Here is a 22,105-nt window from a genome sequence, read left to right as displayed (position 1 = left end):
AACTTTCCTGGCTCAATTTTTGGATTTGTTAATATATTTTCTGCAGAAAGCCAAACATAAATGGCTAAGATATCTTTAATACTTCACAGTTACAGGCATGCAAACACAAGAAGTGCTTTTTCCCATTTCTGAACTGGCACCGTTGGCGTATAATGAAACAAAGCTTGATAAAGTGAACAGATTTAACTAATAGACCCACAAATCTCTGTGTAAAAATGAAATAACAACGCTACCATCTTTCTAAAGTCACTTTACGCCCCTGTAATCAGGTGAAAATGAACAAGTATAGCGAACATCGGAAGTTTAATAATAGCAGGGATATTGAAAATAATTTGATTATGCAAAATGGTTAGCCAATCACAGCAGTGGGCGTTTACTTCCGAGTCTTGACTGCGAATCGCCGGAGTGTTTAACAGAGATGCTTATTCTAAATTTGGATGTTTTTACATGCATTTGTCCGTCTGTACGATATTGAGGAAGCACTGAAATCATAACATTTGTACATTTGTATTTCAGTGTGCGATTGCTACCAAAGTACGGATGCATTTGACATCCCTAGAAGGCAGTGTGTAGATGAGGAGATCCTGACTGATGTTGGGTTTCTTTCGTAACCAGCATGCCTTTCATAGCCGTGTGTGGGCGCCGGCGTGTAGGAGAGGCTTCATATGTTGAAATCGCCCTCCAGCACCTTGACGATCGATTGAAAGGAGTATAATCTCTGGGTTTGCATGTAGGCTCCTGCACCTGAAGTCGTGGCGCGTGAACTGAAAGGCCATTGGCAGCTGAAGCGAGTGTGTGTAGGCAGCGCTGTGTTCGTGTGATGCTGGGAAACAGGACAGATGAGCTGATGTTCGTGACTCACGCTGACTGCTGACGCTCCCGCTAGTGTCGTGTCCTCGGCTAGGAAACGGGGATGCTAGGCTTGACCAGCGAGGATAAGCTAGAATTTCACACACATCAGCGCTTTAACGCTACTAGAGACGGGTCCGGATGCTCACGTACTGTCCACTCGTGTGTTCTTGTTAGAGCGGTGTGACACAAAATCCATATCATGGTATTTTTCTAAATTGCACTGGTTTCACGGACTGTAAACCACATATTCATGAGTGACAGTGTTCATCGCATCCAAAATAAAAGTTGGTGTTTACATAATGTGTGTTACATCATACTGTGTATAATTATTTTATATGCATGTATGACATATTTAAGAAATATTTGCATGTAGATACTGTATATATATTTATACATAATTTACATTATATATAAAAATATAAATATTTTATATATAAATAACACATTTTCCTTAAATACATGCATATGTGTGTATTTATATATATATATATATATATATATACATACATATAATAATTATACACAGTACACACACATTATGTAAACACAAACTTTTATTTTGGATGCGATTAATCGTTGCCCAGCACTCGTCTTTTTATGCTTTTGATTCATTGCTGTTTTAGTTGTTTTACTACATGAATGAGTAATGAGTAAATGTAAATGAGAAGCGTGTCCTGAGCTGAGACTCTGGCATTCAGTCTCTTGCAGTCCATACATATTTACTTAATACTTTATTTAAATACTTTATTTACTTACTTATTTACTTATTACTCAACGGCCAAATTAAACAGAGTCAGAGTTACAATCGCTGAACTTTAAGGCCACAACATTTGAATCCAGATCTCACAGAGAGAACGTAAATGTTCAGGAACTGTGTTTTGACTGCGTGTGTGTGTGTGTGTGTGTGTTTTGACTGGGAATGGCAGTGATGTCGGGTCAGCGTGTGATTCTCCGTCCACATCTCACATCACTCGCGCTCATTGGTCGTTCGTTTGGTAAGTTTGCTTGGTCTCGTCCCGTCTGGACGTCCATTTCCCACAGACACACACATTACACATTTTCCTACACTTTGCATTTACATTCACCCTGTTTTCCCTATTTTCTGGCATCCATTGCAGTTTTCCGAAGCTCTTGCTCTGTCTCTGGCTCTCTCGCGGACAGAGGACTCACTCGCTGCGTTCACACACTCAACTTGTGTTTCAGTCGGACTGATGAATCCCAATGTAGTGTTTACATGAACACGAAACGTGTGTTAACAACTTAATATTTATCCATTTCTGGTCATAATTTTGAGACAAAGAGCATATGGTTTATTCCTTTTCTAAATAATATAAATATAATGATCAATATAAGCAGCGGCACAACGGTTCATATACTAATTGTCGGTTTGCGATTCGAGCCGTCAGTGCGATTGCGATCGAGCCGTCAGTGCGCTCGAGCCGTCAGTGCGATTGCGATCGAGCCGTCAGTGCGATTGCGATCGAGCCGTCAGTGCGATTGCGATCGAGCCGTCAGTGCGACCGAGCCGTCAGTGCGATTGCGATCGAGCCGTCAGTGCGATCGAGCCGTCAGTGCGATTGCTAACGCTTTATTAGGTTGCATGTAAAAGTAGGCAGTCAGTCACAGAAGTAAATCACTGATCCAGGCCCGGGTTTCCCTCTGGTTTGTGTCTGCCTGTGCGCGTCGGAGTGTGTGAATGCGTGGCCATCTGTGTGTGAGTGTGTGTGTGTGTGCCATCTGAGTCCTGCTAATGACCGCTGGGATTCTGCGCGCTCAGGTTTCCTCGCGTCCGCCGTGTGTTTGACGTTTCCACTGGCTCCTCTTTGGGTCTGACATAAGCTGTGTGACTCATGAACTGAATCAATCACAAATGCACTTATTTCCTATTAAACAGCTCAAGTAAAGTCCTAATCTGCCCTTAATCTGCTTGCTTGGCTTATTCCTCAATTCATGTACTTTGATTTCCAGCTAATAACCAATTAACTCTCAGCTTGAAATTACACTGGTGCTTTTAGACCCCGTGACTTTTCTTTTTCCTCCTTAGAAAAGCAGTCGTTTGGAAAAGTGTGTGCTCTGTGAATAAGAACCAGTACAGCAGCTTTAGGCCCCAACATGCTCTAGTAACGCCACCCTTTGTGTGTGTGTTCGTGTGTTTATGGCCCGTAAAGGCAAGTCTGCCCTTGTACGTGAAGGTATGCGCTCCTGCCTGTTGTGTCAGGTGAACGCCCTGCATCTTCCCTGACGATCACTGTCACACGAGGAAAGGAGCGTTGGTCAGGGCGTATGCTCACAGCTCACCATCTCAGACTAAAGCATCCTTAAAGCGGTCCTATAATGCCCTTTCACAAGATGTACAATAAGTCTCTTATGTCCCCAGAGTGTGTGTGTGTGTGTGTGTGTGTGTGTGTGTGAAGTTTCAGCTCAAAATACCCCACAGGTATTATTATATAACATGTTAAAATGGACACTTTTTGAAGGTGAGCAAAAATGCACCGTTTTTGTGTGTGTCCCTTTAAATGCAAATGAGCCGTTGCTCCCGGCGCAGGGGGCGGAGCTTCAAGAGCTTGTGTGCGTTTGTGTGTGTGTGCGTTTGTGTGTGTGTGTGTGTGTGTGTTTCAGACACGCACTTAAAATTTCTAAACTTTTAGCCTTTTATGTTCAAACCGGAGTCGGACGATGATGGAGAGACTCTAGAAGTGAAACATGTAGAAGCAACAGGACATTTCTGAACGGTTAGTTGATGAGTTTATGCAGCTGATGTGGAGTTAACGATCTTCTAGTCATTGATTAGCATATTCTGTCATGATAATCTATAAATCGTGTTCCGGGGGCGGGTTTATGTAAATTTGAGGGTTGGTGATGTCACTAACCCGTGGAGAAGCTCGTGTAGTCTCTACCAGCCGTTTGTTGTAGTCCTTAAAGCGATTTCTGTAAAAGAAAATCTCTCCCTTTGAACTTTGAGTTGTAACTTTGCAGATGTTGTTTATGCTCAAACAGCAACATTACACACTAACTAAAGCTAGAAAAGTCAAATCATCATCAACCAGCCCTTTAAAAGCTAACACAGCACTTGTTGATCTACTGTTTACATATTACATCATATATGTGTGACGATCGAGTGCATGAAGTGTCCAACACGCCACGCCTGAGAACGACATCATCCCTCCTGCTGTTTGTGCTCTTCTCTTTTGTAACTCTTAGTATGAACACACTACTGGCACTATCCACTTTATTTTTAATGTAAGAGCAACACGGCCATTTGTAACGTGTGTAATGTTGTTATAATGCCTGTTTTACATTGCAAACTGGTATTTGGTAGCATATTATTTTCCTTTATTATCGCATGAATAAACACACTGGCTTGTAGAGGAAACAGTTTTAATAGTTACTGCACTTTGTTTTTCTTGTTATTTGCGTAGAGCAGCGACTGAATCAGAAGTCTCGCACATTGACAGAAAATAGCTTGTGTTTGTACTGCAGATTAAAGTGGATTATTCCAGCGCTGGGTAAGAAATATTGATTCTTAAAACCCAAGAATTGATCTTTCAGTCTGCGCTGTTTTCAGCTGATGAACGAACACTTTGAAGCAGTAAAGAGCCATAATCTCTGTGCTTTGCTACTTCTGATTTGAAATCCATCAATCAGTAAAACCAATAAAACGGTTTGAGAACAATAATGTCACATTTACCTCAGAAAAGCCTTTCAATGATCATAAACTCGATAGTCAGCTAGAAAATAACTCTAGAGATGAGCGTTCTGATACACATATGCACTATATTACATATTCATTATTTTTAGAACTGTAATATTATATTATAATGGATGGTTTTATATTTTAATGAATGCTTGAAAAAATCCATTTTTATGACATCCAACTTTTAAATGTTTAAATTTTTTTAAATGATTTGGTGTAGAAACATAATTATGTAATTATGAAATTAGTATTATAGTGTTATTTTTATAGAAATGGCCTTGTGTGTAATTTTAGTGTTTGTATACAAATCATTTAATATTAACCTTCAGTATTATAGTAATGTACCAACTGACTCCCTCTATAGTGTGAGTTGAGAGATTGGTTCCTGTGCCGTACTGTGACTGATGTGAATCAGCACTGGGAATAAATGAATCAGAATCAGAATCGATTTGCAAGCGTGTGATTCAAAATCGAATTGAATCGTGAAATGCGTGTTAATGCTCAGCTCTATAAATGCCATCGAGGAGGAATGCATCATGATAAACTTAAATACTCTGTCAAACGACCATTTTTAATCAGAATTAATTAAATGGAATTATAAGAAATATAAGCATATTTATAACTTCACAGTTTTTGTCTCTAATTTGAGATTAATGAGTGCATTCTGACATCGAGTCGCATGTGATGCTGCTGTAGAATCTGGTGAAATGAGGCGTCGTGTTTCAGGTCATGTGACACGCGTTTAGACAAATGAGCCGATTTTGTGACCTGTGTGTGTTTTGAGCTGTGAGGATCAGAGTGCAGTGTGTGTGTGAGAGAGTGTGAGTTACCCTAAGCTAACCTCAATCACAGATTCTGTGTGAAACCCCAGTGCAAACGCAGTTAGATAACACAGAAACTAGTGTTAACCAACGGGATCTTATTATAAAGTGTTACCAAATGCCAGTTTGAGACATGAACCGTAAGTGAACAGGCATGTTCGTTAGAAGAGTGTAATTGTAAACATCAGTGCAAAGAGTTACTTTTATCCAATTGAGAAAATGTTCAGATTGAGCCGTCAGTCCCATTATCCGATGCATGAGCTGTGATAGCTGGAGGCAGTGTGTGTGTGTGTGTTTCGCATGATGTATCGAGAGCAGTGTGTGTGTGTGTGTGTGTGTGTGTGTGTGTGTGTGTGTGTGTTTCCCATGATGTATCGAGAGCAGTGTGTGTGTGAGTGTGTTGCACAGGACAGAAGAGTGTGTGCTGACCCACATTCAGTTCGTCGTGTCTAACGGCAGACTGTTTTCACTATTTACACGACCAGTCAAAAGTTTTGGATCTGTAAGATTTGTAATGTTTCTAAGAGTCTCTTCTGCTCACCAAGGCTGCGTTCATCTGATTAAAAAACAGTAATATTGTGAAATATTATTAGGATTTAAATCAGCTGTTTTCTATGTGAATATATAGTAAAGTGTCATTTATATTAATATTATATTATATTATATTATATTATATTTAGAAATAGAAAGCTTTTGTAACATTAAACACTACCGTTCAATAGTTTGGGGTCAATAAGAATTTTTATTTGATCTTTTGGGAAAAAATAAATAAAAAAATCAATACTTTTATTCATCAAGGACGCATTAAATTGATCAAAAGTGACAGTAAAGACATTTATAATGTTACAAAAGATTATATTTTAAATAAATGCGGTTCTTTCTATTCATCACAGTTTCCAGAAAAATATGACTTGTTTTCAACACTAATAATCATAAATGTTTCTTGAGCATCAAATCATCATATTAGAGTGATTTCTGAAGGATCATGTGACACTGAAGACTGGAATATGAATATATTCACATAGAAAACAGATGATTTACATTGGAATAATATTTCACTGTTTTACTGTATTTTTGATCGAATAAACGCAGCTTTGCTGAGCAGAAGAGACTCTTTTAGAAACATAACAAATCTTACCGTATTAAAGAAATGTACAATATGGAAGCATTGACTTTTATTTTGAGACTTAAAAATGACCTATTTCTAAAATGCTGGAAGAAAAGGATTGAGTTCTGTAATGTAAACCATCAATGACTGTTATATTAATTCTGTATGCTTGAAAAATCATCAATAACAATACAGTCAAAAAAATTATGTTTTGACTGATAGTGCACCTTTCCTTTAAAGGGAAGCCCAGGTATGAAGACTTGAATGGCTTAATATTTAAATAACGTAAATCTTCCATGAGTTTTCTGCTATTATTTCAGTAAGAGACATCATTTACGTTATATAAAGCCATACAGTCTTAATTCCTGGGGTTCCCTTTAACATCGGCGTCAGCGAACCCAAATACTGCACCACTTCCAGTGATCTTCTCTTTATAATAATGGCAGCTTCGCCTCTCCAAGAAAACCAGCTCTAATCTCCATATGAACACAGTTCTGTTAGCATCAGAATAGCTCCTGCTTCATCTCACGACCTGATTTCTGTGCTGTCGGGTGTAAAGCATGTGGGCGCTGGTAAAGCAAGCGCAGTCTATAAGTGTTGATCTGCATCGCTAAACGACGGTTCAGGCGTTGGTGAAGCCCTTTTACATGCTGCGTTTCTGTTCGCCATGTTGAAAGAGAGAATGACACACTGTTAATCTCCCACTCGTCCCTGACGCACAGCGCCGGCCCTCGGGGAGCGGATAGATCCACATACACACTCTTTACACTGACAGCAGTAACTGGCGCTCTAAGTAGTGCACTTTCTGCAGCATTAGAGGATCTCCTGTGAGTGTGTACAGGGATTCAAATCGCCATCTATTTTGGGCGAGCGAGGTCTGTGTGTGTGTGTGTGTGTGTGTGTGTGTGTGTGTGTGTCTCCAGATGGGAACCCTGAGCAAGTGAATCCGGGCGACCTCCTTCATTCATAACTCTGGTGTGCAGGGACTCCTGCTGTCGGACTGACTCCAGCGCGGTGAACACACTGATCATGTTCTGTCTAGAGCTCAGCGCAGGATTACAGCCGGATGTGTTTAAGCTTTTACCTGCCGGTGTGAGCTCGTCCTCATCAGATTAAATGGTGGTGCGCCGGATCCCACGGGACGGTTTGCTGCTTTTACCGTGGTAAACACACGCCTGTGTCGGGGGTCGTGAACGCACACCTGTGTCGGGGGTCGTGAACGCACACCTGTGTCGGGTCATGAACACACACCTGTGCCAGGTTGTGAACACACACCTGTGCCAGGTTGTGAACACACACACCTGTGTAGGGTCATGAACACACACCTGTGTCGGGTCGTGAACACACACCTGTGTCGGGGGTCGTGAACACACCTGTGTCGGGGGTCGTGAACACACCTGTGTCGGGGGTCGTGAACACACACCTGTGTCGGGTCGTGAACACACACCTGTGTCGGGGGTCGTGAACACACCTGTGTCGGGGGTCGTGAACACAGACCTGTGTCGGGTCGTGAACACACACCTGTGTCGGGGGTCGTGAACACACCTGTGTCGGGGGTCGTGAACACACCTGTGTCGGGTCGTGAACACACACCTGTGTCGGGTCGTGAACACACACCTGTGCCGGGTTGTGAACACACACCTGTGCCGGGTTGTGAACACACACACCTGTGTAGGGTCATGAACACACACCTGTGTCGGGTTGTGAACACACACACCTGTGTCGGGTCGTGAACACACACCTGTGCCGGGTCGTGAACACACACCTGTGCCGGGTCGTGAACACACACCTGTGTCGGGTCGTGAACACACACCTGTGCCGGGTCGTGAACACACACCTGTGTCGGGTCGTGAACACACACCTGTGTCGGGTGAGGAACAACACCTGTGTCGGGTCGTGAACACACACCTGTGCCGGGTCGTGAACACACACCTGTGCCGGGTCGGGAACACACACCTGTGTCGGGTCGGGAACACACACCTGTGCCGGGTGAGGAACAACACCTGTGTCGGGTCGGGAACACACACCTGTGCCGGGTCGGGAACACACACCTGTGCCGGGTGAGGAACAACACCTGTGCCGGGTCGTGAACACACACCTGTGCCGGGTCGGGAACACACACCTGTGCCGGGTTGTGAACACACACCTGTGCCGGGTGAGGAACAACACCTGTGCCGGGTGAGGAACAACACCTGTGCCGGGTGAGGAACAACACCTGTGCCGGGTCGGGAACACACACCTGTGTCGGGTCGTGAACACACACCTGTGTCGGGTGAGGAACAACACCTGTGTCGGGTCGTGAACACACACCTGTGTCGGGTCGTGAACACACACCTGTGCCGGGTCGGGAACACACACCTGTGTCGGGTGAGGAACAACACCTGTGTCGGGTCGTGAACACACACCTGTGTCGGGTGAGGAACAACACCTGTGTCGGGTCGTGAACACACACCTGTGTCGGGTCGTGAACACACACCTGTGCCGGGTTGTGAACACACACCTGTGTCGGGTCGTGAACACACACCTGTGCCGGGTCGTGAACACACACCTGTGTCGGGTCGGGAACACACACCTGTGCCGGGTTGTGAACACACACCTGTGTCGGGTCGGGAACACACACCTGTGCCGGGTCGTGAACACACACCTGTGTCGGGTCGTGAACACACACCTGTGCCGGGTTGTGAACACACACCTGTGTCGGGTCGGGAACACACACCTGTGTCGGGTCGTGAACACACACCTGTGTCGGGTCGTGAACACACACCTGTGTCGGGTCGTGAACACACACCTGTGCCGGGTTGTGAACACACACCTGTGCCGGGTCGGGAACACACACCTGTGTCGGGTCGTGAACACACACCTGTGCCGGGTTGTGAACACACACCTGTGTCGGGTCGGGAACACACACCTGTGTCGGGTCGGGAACACACACCTGTGCCGGGTCGTGAACACACACCTGTGTCGGGTCGTGAACACACACCTGTGTCGGCTTTATCTTCTTCTGAACTCTGTTACACTTTTTCTGGATTCTGTTTTAAATTTTAGTGTTCAAAAAGCATGTCTAATTGATAGAAATCATGAAACTTAAGTCTTACGAAATCGTTTTAAAAACAATTTTTTATTCCGTTTTATCCGATTGTTTTCCTGGATTCTTTTATTTGTGTGTGAAATTTTTTACATTTTAATAGTTAAATTACATTTTAGAAATCAAAAATCATGTCTAATTAATTGAAATCATGAAACCTACACAATTTAACAACAATTTATTTAAAGTTTAACAATTGTATTTTTAATGCCCTATGAAATGCATTTTATTTTTCCCAAATTCTGAGTTTTCCATTTTAATTGTTTAATTTAATTTTAATAATCGAAAAGCAAATCTGATAAAATTAACAACTTCTTAATTTATTACATTTGTTTTACAATAATATAAGGCCCAATGAAATGTTTTATTAAATTGTACACTAGATGTGTGTCTCAGTTAGCACGTCATATTTCTTCATCATTATGCTAGAGTTTTTCTGCTCTACTTCAGTTATTGCCTTTAGAGTAAATTATATATTTAATGCTCTGTTTATATTTCATAATACAGAAGGATGAAGTTGTCGGCTGTTTGTTTGGTGAACTGGAGGTTAATTGCTTTTACGGCTCATTATGAGCAGCTCATCTCTTCATATAGTGTGTGTGTGTGTGTGTGTGTGTGTGAGCTATTTTACAACAGCTGTGAATGCGTTTCGTCCAATCAGAATCCAGTTTTATAATGTTAGTTTGTCTGTTTTGAACTCGTGTTTAATGCCAAACGGATCGTCTTCTGCTTTGATCCATCAAGATCAAATAAAAAGAAAATAATCAAATTGCAGATTGTATAAAAACACATTTTCATTCGTGTCAAATTAAAATACGGAGCCTGAGAATACCAGTGTTGTTCAGCTTTATTTCAATTAACAGAAATGTTTTTAGTAGTTTTAGTTAACGATAATAACCCTGGAATGAACATATTTCCAGTATTCCTCAAACGTTTATCCAGGTAATCTTCTAAAGCCGCTCAGATATGCTAATGTCGGAGATATGCTAATGTCGGAGATATGCTGATTGGATAAGCTAATGAGTCGTGAGTTTATTGTCTTGAATGCCTCTCGCTAGTCTACAGTTCAGAGCTGTGAGTGTGTGAACACAGAAACTTCATCGGGTCGAAGCGCTCAGACATTTCTAACCGCAACAAACCACAGCTCCTCCTGCAGTGAACCTTGCTCAAGCAGAACACACACACACACACACACACACACACACACACTGTTGCTCAACGAGTGCTAACGTCACACTGAGGCGCATGAAGCCGCTGTCACGATAGCTAGCATGTTTTCGTCTGTATGGTTTCATCGGTTGAATGCATTACATAAAATGAACTAACAATGAATGAAAAATAAACACACTTGAAGGAAATGCAAATGTGTTTTAATGGGTCATGATTAGCACACATTCTCCCATCATTCCCCTGGCTCTCTCAGGCCCAGCTCTTCTTCTGATTGGGTGTTTCCTGCAGGAATCTCGTGATGATGATGATGTGTGTGTGACGGGGCTTCGGACATGGACTGATTCAGAGGCGATCGTGCAGATTAGGGCGGAGAAACCATTAATTACATCCAGAAAGTGTGTTTACATAATATACGCGTGTGTGCTGTGTAATTATTTTATATATATAAATACACACACATGCATGTTATATTTAAGCATTATTTGCATGTATATATATATTTATATACAAGTTAATAAACATAAATATTTTATATTTATGTAACTTTTTTAAATATATACATGCATTTATTAATATTTAATAATTTCTTTTTAAACATTTATATATTTAAAATGCATGTAATAGTGTAGAGAATGTACGTATATTTCCATGTTTGATGAAGTCAGTAGTGAGAGCTGGACTGAGTTCACGATGAAATCTCATTAGAATCGTGGATCCACATCTTCACTTTGTTGTGCGTATGTTAACGAGTTGATAGGAAGTTGTCATGACGAAGTAGTGTGTCGTTTGACGATGTTGTGTCTGATTTTAAAGCGGTTTAGTGTGTCTTTAATCGGATCTGAGTCGAGAGGTCGCGTGTTAAGTGTGTTAGTCCAGTGTAAGTTGTTTAACGTGTGTCTACACTAACCTGAGCCGCTTTAGCAGAGAGAGAGACATGCGGTGTTCACACACACAGCTCTGAAGCGCTCGACCAATCACGACACACTGCTCCAGCCGAACAATCAGAGCACAGTGTGCTTTTCAGAAGGAGGGGCTTCATAGAGACAGGAAGTAAACAGAGCGTTACTGACAGACTGGGAAGAGAGGAGCCGCAACAATGGAGAATATGAGGAGAATAATCAACATTCATGTTCTAGTAGAGCCTGAAAACATCATCAAGACTGTAAAAGGGCAGAAGAACGAAAGACAGAATCCCAAGATGACATTCAGAGACGGTGAAGAATTCCAGACATTCCAGGAAAACACACAGTAAACAGAGGAAAAGGGTCAGGTGATGCGTTCGGTCACATGGTGAGAAACCCAGGACACGATTAGTGGGTCAGTTCAGCGTTCGGTTTGTCGTCAAATCAGAGTCTGTTTCACGCTAAAAGTGAATCAAGTGCACATCCACAATTATGACCTGCAAATGATCCGATTTAAGGGAAAAAAGTCTTAAATATGTTTAATGGTATTACAAGTCTTCATTATTTTAAGAGGTCTTAATGAGGTCGTTCACTGTGGGCGATGAACAGATTTAATTTAAGCTTTTATTTACATATAAATTAAATGGTGTCTACAAAAGGGATTGTGTCTCTTCAGAAGACTCGGATTAAACCGATCGATTCACGTGGGTTTATTTGACCATCTCTTCATGAGCGAGTGTGTGTGTGTGTGTGTGTGTGTGTGTGTGTGATCTCCTCGTCTCTGTGAGTGAGCAGCTGGTAGAAGAGCATCAGCTTTTCAAAACAAGAACATTATTTAAAGTCCATCATTTCATCCCTTAAAACTCATCTTTGATCACCAAATGACATATTTAAAAAAAAAAAAAAATTCTTCATAGCTTAAAATATCTTGACTGTAACTCGACACCCTCGCCTCATTTAGTATTCGCGGTTCTATGAATATGCAAATGAGCCCCGCCTCCACTAAGAGCCCAGCGATCCACATGGTTTGTCTTAAAGCATATTAAAACATAGACATATATACAATATTAAAAGCTGGATTTTCTCCACAGGACTTTAACACATTGAGTATATAGATTTTACTAGGATCAACATCACATTATCTAGTGTCTTTAAACACATTATCAGCGAAATCCAATATCGATTGACCTCTTATTCATAGATTAGGACACAAACCTAAATTTTAATACTTATGTTTATATTGAATAAAACATTTAACCCTGCAGTTACGCTGGTTTGGGTTGAATGTTTTGAGATGCTTGGTTTATTTTGAGATTCTGTCTTAAATTTGACTTCAGAAACTCTGATCTGAATTGTCATATGAGTTAATATTTGACGTGTTTGTTTGCAGGCTCAGATCGCGTTCCTGCAGGGCGAGAGGAAGGGCCAGGAGAACCTGAAGAAGGACCTGGTGAGGCGGATCAAAATGCTGGAGTACGCCCTGAAACAGGAGAGGTCAGGAGAACACACACTATCTCACACTATCTCTCCTCGGCTGGTTTGATTTTATGCCGTGTCTATGCTAACATCATCTAGCCTGATCGTTCCTATAATTACTCACACTCTCTCTCTCTCTCTCTCTCTCTCTCTCTCTCTCTGTCTCTCTCTCTTTGTCTCTCTCTCTTTCTCTCTGTCTCTCTCTCTCCTCTTCTCTTTGTCTCTCTCTCTGTCTCTCTCTCTCTCTCTCTCTCTCTCTCTCTCTCTCTCTCTCTCTCTCTCCTGTCTCTCTCTCTCTCTCTCTCTCTGGGCTCATGATGAGTCACACTCTGCTCAAATTATACATGTTCTCTGTCATTCAGACGAGGGAACCCTCTGAAAGCTTCTACTGCAGCGAGCGCACACTAGAATAGAGCTTTAAATGATGACGAACTGTAAATCCGCGAGCGCCTACAGCTGTCAAACCCAGTTCTGCATCAATAGTGAGGTTTCTCGGCCGTCATAAAGCTTCATAACTCACTGATGTAGCGTCTCATGAACTGCTACGAGGAGATTTGTCATGTCATGTTCTCGTTAAGCAGTCTGACGCGAGTTCGTTTACTGTTACCAAGCAGCGTCTCATTAATATTGAGTTCATCTGATGTGCTGACCTGTGGTATCATATTAGATATGCTGTTTTTAGACATTTTATCCTTTTAAATCAAGGGTATGACTGCAAGTTACTATTATTTTTCATGCTGGTTTATAATATTGCATTATTTGGTGCGATTAATTTGACAGTGGATGTAGAACAGCTGAGGGGGTTTTAGGCGCTCCACGTCGAGTCTAACAACGGCCCTCAGCTGTTCTACATCCACTGTAAAACACGGCTTCAAGGGGCTTTAACTCAAAGCATGTGTAAGTTCATAAGTCGACACCATTGCTGAGTATTTCCTCCTTAAAACTGCAGTGAACCAAAGACAGTCTCAAAAACACACTTTGAAATCGCTGGTGTTTCTGACGTCACAAACTACCTTGTAACCAATCAGATCAACGTGTGATCGTCAACCAGTGGATCTCTGAGCTGAGCGAGTGAGTGGAGGCGGGGCTCATTTGCATATTCATAGAACCGCGTATACTAAATGAGGCGAGGGTGTCGAGTTACACTCGATATTTTAAGGACTCGGACTCGGCATGTGACCTGCTGCCCCCTACTGGCAGTTTTAGCTTTATATTTTGAGTATCATTTAATTGTTTTATTATATTTATTCCACCTCTGAGCCATTAAACTGTAGATGCAGCTTCTGAAATGATGGCCACATTGTAGCCTCAAAAAAATGTTTTTCCCAAATGAGTAAATATTGGTTAATGCGCACGCATGCGTGTTTAACGCGCGGTCTGGACAGCTCATATGTATTTACATGCATGATGCAAATTCTCACGTGAAGTTTTAGCACGAGATTATAACAGAAAGATGTTAATTATGCGCTGAGGAAGAACACACCTGGCTTTTTTAATTAATTATTAATTCCTCTGCTGAAAGCTTGTTAATTAGTTTTAGGAATCTGAGACGCTTGCTGTCTGAGGGTTACAAGAGTTCAGTCTCGTTTACCGTGGTATTCGTGGTATTCCCTCGCCTGATCCGATCCTGAAGGAAAGACTCCTCACACTCACGAGGAATTTATAGAATAGTCACCGTGGCGACTGCGTGATTCGAGCGAGTGACACCGTGGCGACTGCATGATGCGAGCGAGTCTCTGTCACCGTGGCGACTGTGTGATGCGAGCGAGTCTCTGCCAACGTGGCGACTGTGATGCGAGTGAGCCTCTGTCACCGTGGCGACTGTGTGATGCGAGTGAGCCTCTGTCACCGTGGCGACTGTGTGATGCGAGCGAGTGTCACCGTGGCGACTGTGTGATGCGAGTGAGCCTCTGTCACCGTGGCGACTGCGTGATGCGAGCGACTGTCACCGTGGCAACAGAAGCTCAGTGTCATCACTATCCATTCTTAAATCAAAGCTTAAAATATATGTTATGAAGGCCAGACACTACAGGCAAAAGCAGTGTTTGTCATGCATCTGTCATTATAACTGCATCTTTTAGAGCACTTTATCCATTTGCATCTGCAGATTTCAGTGACAGTCTATATCTTTATATCTTTAAAGGCCGTTTTTCTCCTACATTGAGCCAGAAATCTCCACTTCAGCAACACTTTACACACACCAAACTTTATTATTATTATTTATTCATGTTGGTTTTCATTGAATTACTTAGTTTTGTGTTTGTTATTTGATAGATTATAATCTGTTGTGTTTATTTGAGTGTAATGATCTGTACAGTTCACTTTGGTCAACCCGGAGTTGTTTTTAAATGTGCTTTATAAATACATAATGAAGTGAAAGTGTTCTCTCCTCCTCAGGGCGAAGTACCACAAGCTGAAGTACGGGACTGAACTCCATCAGGGCGACATGAAGCCTCCCAGCTACGACTCCGGTGAACCAGCTTTACTTCCTCCACTACACTGATGATTTACCCATGAGCCTCCAGTCTCAGGAGCGGTCCTGCAAAACATGCTGTTCTTACTCAGTGCTAGTCTTGTTTACAGTCCAAATATCTAAAAATACTTAAATCAAGATGCTTTTACTAGATGAGTAAAATGACATAAGATTTCTGGGTAAATAAATCACAATTAAGTGAGTTTGTGGTTAAAAAAGCAACATTATCTGCCAATGGGGTCAGAAACAATAATCTTGTTTCTGTTTGGATTAAGATTATTTTTTCTTACCCGATTGTCAGATCATTTTGATTTATTTCCCCAGAAAACAAGACATGATATCTTGTAATTTTACTCGTCTAGTAAATGCATCTTGATTTGAGTATTTTTAGGTATTTGTGCTGGAAACAAGACTAGCACTGAGTAAGAACAGCATGTTTTGCAGTGTGTGTAATGTGGTCAGACTGGAAGTTTGAGTGACTCTTGTGCAGATTTACTGTGATTGACAGGCATCTGTCGTTCTGTGTGTGACCTTTGACCTTTAGATGACGGCACCGAGAACGAGGCTCTTCCTGAACCGGCCAATAGTCAGCTGAGCTGGAAACAGGGTCGACAGCTGCTCAGACAGTGAGTCACGTCACTTATTAATATACTAATGTATATTAATACAGAAATATAGAAATATGCAAACACACCTTCCATGCAGACGAAGATTTTTTAAATATTTCTGCTGTAATTATGACCAGTGTTTACAGTTATTACTGTTAACTTTTCAGAATAGTTTTCACCAGTTGTGGGAATTAATGTGCACAGATGCATTCAGAAATATTAATATAGAAATATAGAAAGTCCCCAATATTCAAAGACGCCTTCCATGCCATATTTCTGCTGTAGTTATGGCCAGTGTCGTTATTACTGTCAACTAAAACTATTCAAAATAGTTTTAACCAGTTGAAATAAAGCTGAAATAAAAAATATATTTAAAATTTGTTTAGATGAAAAATGAAATGAAATTTTCTAAAACTGAAATGAAAATATATTAGCTAAATTGAAATATTAATAAAACAACAAAAACTACAAAAGTATATGGCAAAAGTAGAAAAAATAAATACAAATAAATAAAAATTGAATTAAATATTTTAAAAAACAAAAGCATATACAAATTTTAACACTTAAAAACTAAAATTAAAACTGGAAGTATAAAAATAAAAGCTAATTCAAATAATATTAAAATAGTGTATAAATAATATATAATAACAAAGTTGATAAGACAAAACTGTTTATAAACAGAAATTGATGTATTAAATTAATTAATTAAAAAAAAAAAATTTTATTCCAGAAATTAATAAATGACGAATGCACAGATAAATTCAAAAATATTGATGCAAGATTATGACCGGTGTTGCTATTATTAACTAAAACTATTCAATATTTATGTGTGGATGATTAATTCAATATTCAATCAAATGGAAAATGGAAATAAAATAAAAAAATAAAAAACATTGAAAGTTTGCTTTGGCAACTAACTGAAATTAAAACTGAAATATAAAAATACAAGTTAATTCAAATGATTAATAAATACTATATACATAAAAAAATATTGTGATTTAGTTTTTCCAAATTTTCTTATATATTTATATATAATTAAATGTATAAGATATAAAATAATATATAAGATATATTAAATTAAGTAATTCCAGAAGTTTCAAGAACCGCGTGTTCTTCAATAAAAGCAGAAGTTATTGAGAGGGCACAAAAGAAGAATGATGTGCATCTTTTATATGGTTTACATCTTGATTTTATGTGTTTTTATGTGTATATATTGATATGAATTATTATGTATTAATGTAAACCCTTTTAAGCCGTGAATATGAGTATCTGAATGCGGTCCCACACACCTCCGCACTCTTATCTATTTATAAATATGTATATATTAAATCTGCAGCTCGCGCTGAGCGGCGGCTCACGGCTGGGGGAACAGCGATCGCTCTAGCTAACAAGCTAATGATTAACTTGACCATTCAGAGAGAAAACACACTCTCGTCATGTGTGAATGCGCTGAAGGATCAGTGTGTGTGTGTGTGTGTGTGTGTGTGTGTGTGTGTGTGTACTTGTACAACTGTCTTTGTGAGGACCAGTTTGAGTGTTAGCCCAGTGGAGTGAGGACAGAGAGAGTAAAGTGAGGACATGTTGGCCGGTCCTCAGTGTCTGAGAGCCTTTAAAGGCCTGTTTGAGGGTCAAGACTTGGTTTTAGGGATAAGGTTATAATGAGGTCAGGGGTCGGGTTAGGGTCAGGGTTCGGGTTAGGCACTTGTTGTGATGGGTAAGGTTAGGGTAAGCGGCTAGAGATTGCATTGTGTCTATGAATGTCCTCATAAAGATAGATGTACAAGAGTGTGTGTGTGTGTGTGTGTGTGTGTGTGTGTGTGTGTGTGTGTCAGTGACAGTAAGGCTGAATGAATGCTGGATTGTTTGTCTGGTTCAGTTTCCTGTGCCTGGAGAGAGACTGGTACAGCAGGAGACGCGCACACACACACACACGCTCGCTCTCTCTCTCGTGTTCTTCTTAAACTGCTGCTAAAGATTAATCCAGTCAAACGTTTCCCTCAAGACGCCAAACCACAGGAGCACTAGCATTAGCATTAGCGCAGGACTGTGACGACAGGTATGTGAGCGACACACACACACACACACACACACACACACACACACACACAGACGCTGTGTTTTGATCTGAACCGCGTGTGGAACGACGATAAACCACATCTGATCTGCTCAGGGATTGTTTATCAGGTTGTTTGCTCTTCCTGTTTGTGCACAACACAGTTTTCATATTCGATCATTTCTAGTTTTTTATTCTTTTGATTTTAGGTTGAAATGTTCATGACATGTTTGTTATGTCACCCGTGCAGCTGAGATCATGAGCGTCTGCTCTGGTGTGTGTCTGCTCTGATTATTAAGTAAGGGATAATGTATAGCGAGGCGGTTGTTATAGCGAATACGACAGGCTGATCGGGACCCGACGCGAAGCGGATCTTGAATCCTGAAGGGGTTGTATATTCGCTATAACAACCACCTCGCTCTACATTATCCCGCTTATTACATGGCTACCTAACAAATAAATCAATAATTTGACTCAGAATATTGATTTAAAAAGGAATTTATTGATTTAAAAACGATTGTATTGCCAGAGTGAACAGAACTGCGTCCATAGCAACGCTCTGTTCTTCATGGCAACGGTGTGTTATACTTCCCAGCGGCTGTTATCAAGAAGTAACACACCGCACTCTACACTGGGATTCAGCCAAGCCATCTAATAATGATTGATAATTAATGTGGTGTGTGTTGTTGCTCAGGCCTGGTTCTAGACACCTATAGATGAATAGATAGATAGATATTCTTTAACTATTTATTTATAATATCTTATAACACACCTCTCCATGACATGACCTTATTTTATCCTACGGTGTACATGGTATACACATTTTTAGTAATCAAAAAGCATGTCTAATTAAGGCCATCCTTAAAAATATTCTTGTTTGCCGTAACCGACGTAAACTTGCGTTAAGACCGACGGATTTTTTTTTACTCTTCAAACAACTAATACAAATGCAATAAAATGATATTCATTATATTTTAGTAAGTATTGTCAATATAAATTGCCCATAGGCCTACATACAAGCATAGGCTACGCTCTTTCTTTTAAATAAAAACGCTAATGCTAGCACATCTTTAGCCTACTATTGGGCAGTTCCAGCGTTATGGACGTGACATTTGCAGTCAAAACTTGAAATATAAATGATCAGAAAATGTATTTAATACTAATATATTGAAACGTCTGTTTATACATCCATGCTCCCTTAATAAAGGAGTCCAGACGTTAGAAAAATATCAGTATACACATGTTTTATATTTAATATGAGGGAAACACACTTGCATACGGTCTGGACGTGACACAAAAAATCTTTAACTTTTAGGTGGTAAAATATGTTTTAGTAATTCTATGAATTACACTGTGCAAACCAGAAGTAATATGCCCACCGGATGAAGAAGGGTCGGCTCTCCACAGAACATCATATATTCATTTTATTTTATTTTTCGTGTTCGCATTTATGAGGAAGAAGCAATGTTACGGACGTGAGCTCTGAGAGCGGCACTACAATTAAAACTTTCACAGAGTCTCAAACAGGCATTTAAAACACCACATATTAAGGATTGGCACATCAAGCAAAATAATATTCGATGATTGATCGAAAATCGTATCTCCCCACATGCTCACCGGCAGGACGCTCCGACATTACGTTTCTCTGTAGCCTGTAGCCTGTAGGCTAATGTGTTGTAGCCCAGTCATTAAAAAAACTATTTAGTTTCATATTCATGTTTAAATACAATAATTTTTTTTTTTTTTTTCATGTTGATTTTATGAAAAGTGAAAAGCATGAATAAGATGATCCCGAAAATATCGGGAGACAAATGGAGTGGGCAGACATGATTTTGACCATTAAGTTTGTTTTTGTAGAAAACCTTTCTTTAAAGTGAATTTCGTTTTGTATTAAAGTGATAGTTCACCCAAAAATGAAAATTCTGTCAGTAATTATTCGCCCTCATGTTGTTCCAACCCCGTAAGACCTTCGTTCATCTTCGGAACACAAATTAAGATATTTTTGATGAAATCTGAGAGCTGGATCACTCCTCCATAGGCTTCTAAGGGACTGAAACTTGCTGGCCCAGAAAAGTTATTAAAGAGATCGTTAATATAGTCCAAGTGACTCCAGTGGCTCAATCTAAAGTATATCAAGCGACGAGAATACTTTTTGTGCGCAAAAACAAACAAAAATAACGACTTTATTCCACTATTCATTTCCTTCTCTCTGGACCTCGTAGTGTGTTTGCGCTGCGCGTCTGTGTTATATGTAATCACGCATCACACACATGACCAGCGTCGGCCAATAGTGAGCCTACGTGGTGACGTGTAACACAGACGCGCTGCGCAAAAACACTACGCGAACCAACTTGAGGCCCAGAGAGAAGGGTGTGTGTGTGTGTTCCTCAGGTGTCTGGTCTGATCATGTGTGTGTGTGTGTGTGTGTGTGTGTGTGTTCCTCAGGTGTCTGGTCTGATCATGTGTGTGTGTGTGTGTGTGTGTGTGTGTGTTCCTCAAGTGTCTGATCTGATCATGTGTGTGTGTGTGTGTGTTCCTCAGGTACCTGCAGGAGGTGGGCTACACCGACACGATCCTGGATGTTAAGTCTCAGCGAGTCAAAGCTCTGCTGGGATTGGCTGGAGACAGTGGAGAGCGACCCGGAGACCAGCGGCCCGAGCCCATGGTGAACGGCACCGAGCCGAGCGAGCTGAGGGACCAGACCAGCACCATGATCGGGTCAGTGGGGTCACACGGGGTCAGCGGGGTCAGCGGGGTCACGGATCTGAGCACTGACCACACAACACATCAGCACATAATAATAGCTCGAGTTACTCACTCATTTATATATGTATATTACTCACTGAAGGTACATCAGCCCATTAGCTCGATTTATTAACTAAGTAATTCATTTTTATTTAAATCACTGAAGATCAATCTATATTAACTATTTATTTATTAATTGGGTTAGGGTTATAATTAATTATTTAATTAATTTCTTTGTTTTTATTTAAATCAATGAAGATAAATCTGCCTATATTAACTTTATTTATCAATTAATAACTTTATTTATTTTTTAAATCAGATCTTAAGATCAATCTATATTAACTCTATTTATTTATTAGTTTTATTTGTTTTATGTAAATCCCTGAAGATAGATAGCCCCGCCTCATTACTAGCGCATGCTAATATCGACACAGGATGCTCATGATGTCTGGCATCATATCTTTTCCAAACTCAATCCATAAATTATAATATTGAATGATTTTTTTACAATTATTACTATTGGCCGCAATTTCTACTTCTTTTCTACTTGTATATCCAGGGTCAGAAACCCAAACTATATATAGTGTGAAACACTGACGTGAAGAATTAGCTAGAGAACGAGAGAATCCTGCCTTGTTTTCACTCTCATTAATCTGGTGTGTGTGTGTGTGTGTGTGTGTGTGTGTGTGTGTGTGTGTGTGTGTGTGTGTGTGTGTGTGTGTGTGTGTGTGTGTGTGTGTGTGTGTGTGTGTGTGTGTGTGTGTGTTGGAACCGCAGTAAAGCCGAGATGTCGGACTCGGCCACGGTTCTGGAAGCCTTCAAGTTCATCGAGAAAGCAGCGGCGGAGTTCAGCGATGAAGACGAGGATGATGATAGTGAAGGACAAAACAAGACCATCGTGGACCTCGCCACCGTGAGTTACTGATGTTCACACACACTCCGAACACCACACTCGCAGAGAACATGCAGAAACTGACACACACACACACACACACACCAGCTGCCGTCAGTCACACGTCTCTCTCTCTCTCTCTCTCTCTCTCTCTCTCTCTCTCTCTCTGGCATGGTGAAAGAAATCTTTACATTGCCAAAGCATTAATAACGCACACACACACACA

The 22,105-nt window shown here is 40.8% G+C and overlaps 1 protein-coding gene across 1 annotated transcript in view; it reads left to right on the top strand.

Annotated features, from left to right (window-relative positions):
• Positions 1-22,105, top strand: part of strn (striatin, calmodulin binding protein) — a 45,789-nt gene that overhangs the window by 4,466 nt on the left and 19,218 nt on the right. Inside the window, exons 2-6 of the mRNA XM_084396046.1 lie at positions 13,023-13,126; positions 15,506-15,579; positions 16,126-16,207; positions 20,784-20,960; positions 21,765-21,900. Coding sequence (XP_084252172.1) covers positions 13,023-13,126; positions 15,506-15,579; positions 16,126-16,207; positions 20,784-20,960; positions 21,765-21,900 — 573 coding nt within the window. The remainder of the gene's footprint in view (positions 1-13,022; positions 13,127-15,505; positions 15,580-16,125; positions 16,208-20,783; positions 20,961-21,764; positions 21,901-22,105) is intronic.

Source organism: Rutilus rutilus, assembly GCF_951802725.1.
Source record: "Rutilus rutilus genome assembly, chromosome: 22".
Lineage (NCBI taxonomy): Eukaryota > Metazoa > Chordata > Actinopteri > Cypriniformes > Leuciscidae > Rutilus > Rutilus rutilus.
The sequence above is the reverse complement of the archived record's forward strand: the minus strand, read 5'-3'. Positions and strand labels throughout refer to the sequence as shown.